Genomic DNA, 3,192 nt, shown 5'->3' with positions numbered 1-3,192 from the left:
TTTTAAGGACGGTCAATCCACAGACCAGACTGTGAGCAGCCAGCGTATTTATCTTTGAGTTTTTTCGGCTAACCAATTATCGGAGGGTGTTGCAGCTGTGGTTTTCCCTTTAATTGTGCTGGCAAATCATAGGATCTGGGTTTAAAAATCCTTCTGTATTGGTCTTCTGTTATAGTCCGTCAAATTTAGGGTATTTATTAGTTGTGAGCAGCAGTAATCAAAGTTAATTGCCATAAATCCTCTGCATAAATCCCTTAATGGGTAATTAATCCATGTACTATATGAAATTAACCTCTAAACTGAATCACAGAAGTGGATTATGAATAATACTCTAATTTATTCAGGTAGAGTTCTGTATCTGAGGCTGTATTCATTTTTAAAAGCTTGTTTTGGTTCTGGTTCTTGTTTAAATTGATGTTTGCTAAAAGTAGCTCATTAGTTTGTTTTTTTTACAGAGCCCAACTTTAAATAATCATAATTATCTTTTATAAACATCAACCCTAATGGAAATAATGTGTTCAGTCAAAGCTTGGGTTTATAGGTTGATCTTTCCTTCTTCATCCCCGACGTGCCTCCCTGCAGAGAAAGCTGGTGGTGTCATAAGATCTCCTGTAAAAAGCTGCAGTGTCACCCATTAACAAAAGCCAATCTAGCTCTGGAAATAAACCCCAGCCCCCACCCCCTTAGATGCTTTTCCATTGATGAACCTATTGATTTCTGTGTTTTTCCAGGGCAAAGGCAAAATGAGAACATATTGGCTTCTTGGGGAGAAGACTGATGTGTATGTTATCTGAGAGGCCTGCTGACGGCGGCGCGGCAGCAGCAGAGACGACGGCAGGAGCTGCTTCTTTATTTGTTCTAGAATAAGTCCTTAACTGTGATTTCCCTGCAAGGAGAGTTGAAAACCAGCCTAACGACAAGAGCAGAGGGAATCCCAGGTATATTTATTACCTGCATTAGAAAAATAGGGTGGAGTAAATAAAGAAAAAAAGTGTTTTTTTTGTATGAAGAATTTCTGTACCAAGAATGGGTGCTTTTCACAGAGGAATCCTTATTTTTTGTGCTTTCTATATTCAGATTTGTAATAACGTGTTTGGAAGTCAATGACGTATTAGTATTTTTCGAAGCATCCATGAAGTTTTAAAGGCACAGAATAGCAATCGTTGTTACTGCAGGGGGCTCATCGACCATTTAACACAGCTGATGTATATATGTATATCCAAGACACTGTAAAATATTTTGTTCAATAAACCGAAGCACTCTTTTTCATCTATCAGTTTGGATCTAATGTTTCTTTTGTTGGTTTTTGACATGGTTTTTTGTTTTGAGTTTTCATTGGTCTTATTTCCATTTTCCTGTTCTTAGATATTTCTTGTTTGCCCTCTTGTGTCAGTCTCCTTTTCCCTAGCTCCCTTCTTGCCTCCTCTGTTCACACCTGCTCCTAATCTGCTAATTAGGCCGGTCTTTGTTTCTCTCTCCCATATATTCTCCTCCTCTTCAGTCACTCTTGGCTGGTTTGTTATAATTTTTTGCATCCTTCTTGTGAGTATTCCTGGTTCTCAGTTTTTGTGGATTTTGTGAATTTATGTTTAGGATTTTTGCTTCTGCTGAATTTCTGGTTAATTAAATCTTCAAGAAACCTCTTCAGCTTTTGTGTCTGCATTTAGGTCCTGTCATACCTCCCCTTCACTCGAAGGTACAAACCAGCCAAGAGTGACTGAACAGGAGGAGAATATATGGGAGAGAGAAACAAAGACCAGACTAATTAGCAGATTGGGAGCAGGTGTGAACAGAGGAGACAAGAAGGGAGCTAGGGAAAAGGAGACTGACACAACAGGGCAAACAAGAAATATCTAAGAACTCGTATACAATCAAAAATAACTAGAGAACGAAAATGGACTTAAGACCAATGAAAACAAGGATAAAACTTGAACAGATCCAAAACCATGACAGTTTTATTGTTGGTGAGTAAAAGATTGGTAGACATGATCCATAAAGGATCATTAAAGATAAATAAGCTTCTGAAAAAAAACAACAATCAAGTACTTCTTTATGAGCAACTAATACAATTTCCAATAAACCCATTGCCTTTAAATGAGTACAACTATTGTGAAGCTTTAAGGGGTTGTTTTGGAACAAAATGTAGATATGAAGTTGGGAGCAGCAGGATAAGTTTAAAGTATTTCATTAATAAAAAAAAAAGAGAAATCTTAGAGTCAGGCAAGAGGAGGAAACAGGCTTTAAAACATCAGATAAACAAGCAGGTAGATGGGAGAATGAAGCAGAAAACTGTGAGAACATGTGAGTATACACACATAGGAATGGGTGGAGAAATAAAAATCAAACCAGAAGAGCTTATAAGGTAAGACGAGGTGCAGCTGTGGCAGAATGAAGGTAGAACAGCTGAAAGAAGAAGGCTAATTGACCCTTGGATGGTTAAGGGAGGAAGGAAGAGATGAACAGATTAAAATTACAAGGACAAAATCAGACCTAAAAATACAAAATAAAACCAGTCCAGCTCAGTCTAAATCTTCAAGTTTCCACTTTTAGACAGTTCTTTATATTAGGTTAAATTATAATCCAGACAGGCTTAGATATTCATGCTACACCTGACTAATATGTGGTTAAGTGGGCTGTGGCTAAATATTCTTCCACTTCAATCTGTCTGCAGATCCAGACAAGCTTCTGCCAAAATCCTGGATTCATTTTCTACCATTTTTCTAGTCAGAATGGGTGGATTCTTTTGTTTGCAACTGATAATGAAGGATATTTCTATTCCAAGCTTGTTTTAGAGCACAGGCCCATTATATCCATCAAAAATAAAAACATTGAACCCTGGGTTTGATTTGTGAATTCCATCTGTAGCTGCATTTCCATTAAGCCGGGCATACACTGTGCGATTTTTTTCAATCGTTGCACAAAGCTACAGCTCACACTGTACGACGAAACTGCAGGATTTCATCCTACAGCTTTATGCTGTGGAGCTACATCCATGCCAGTAACATTAGTGGGTTTAAAAAACTAGCTGGAATAATATAGAATTCCTAAACTGTTACTCAAATCTACACTAAACTGAATGAAACTTGAGTGTCTAACAGGTAAATGATCACATATCAACCTTAAAGTAATCATGTTATATGCCTAATACGAAAAAGTAAAAAAAAAAAAACATTTGATCATGATAAAATAAGG

The 3,192-nt window shown here is 37.2% G+C and overlaps 1 protein-coding gene across 1 annotated transcript in view; it reads left to right on the top strand.

Moving 5' to 3' along the window:
- The window catches only part of npr2 (natriuretic peptide receptor 2), a 115,649-nt gene extending 114,371 nt beyond the window's left edge, over nucleotides 1-1,278 (top strand). The window contains exon 22 of the mRNA XM_015373194.1: nucleotides 732-1,278. Within this exon, the coding sequence (XP_015228680.1) occupies nucleotides 732-794 (63 nt within the window). The 3' untranslated portion in view covers nucleotides 795-1,278. The remainder of the gene's footprint in view (nucleotides 1-731) is intronic.
- Nucleotides 1,279-3,192: the final 1,914 nt, after the last annotated feature.

This window comes from Cyprinodon variegatus, unplaced genomic scaffold (assembly GCF_000732505.1).
Source record: "Cyprinodon variegatus isolate N-32 unplaced genomic scaffold, C_variegatus-1.0 Scaffold82, whole genome shotgun sequence".
NCBI classification, from domain to species: Eukaryota; Metazoa; Chordata; class Actinopteri; order Cyprinodontiformes; family Cyprinodontidae; genus Cyprinodon; species Cyprinodon variegatus.
The sequence above is the reverse complement of the archived record's forward strand: the minus strand, read 5'-3'. Positions and strand labels throughout refer to the sequence as shown.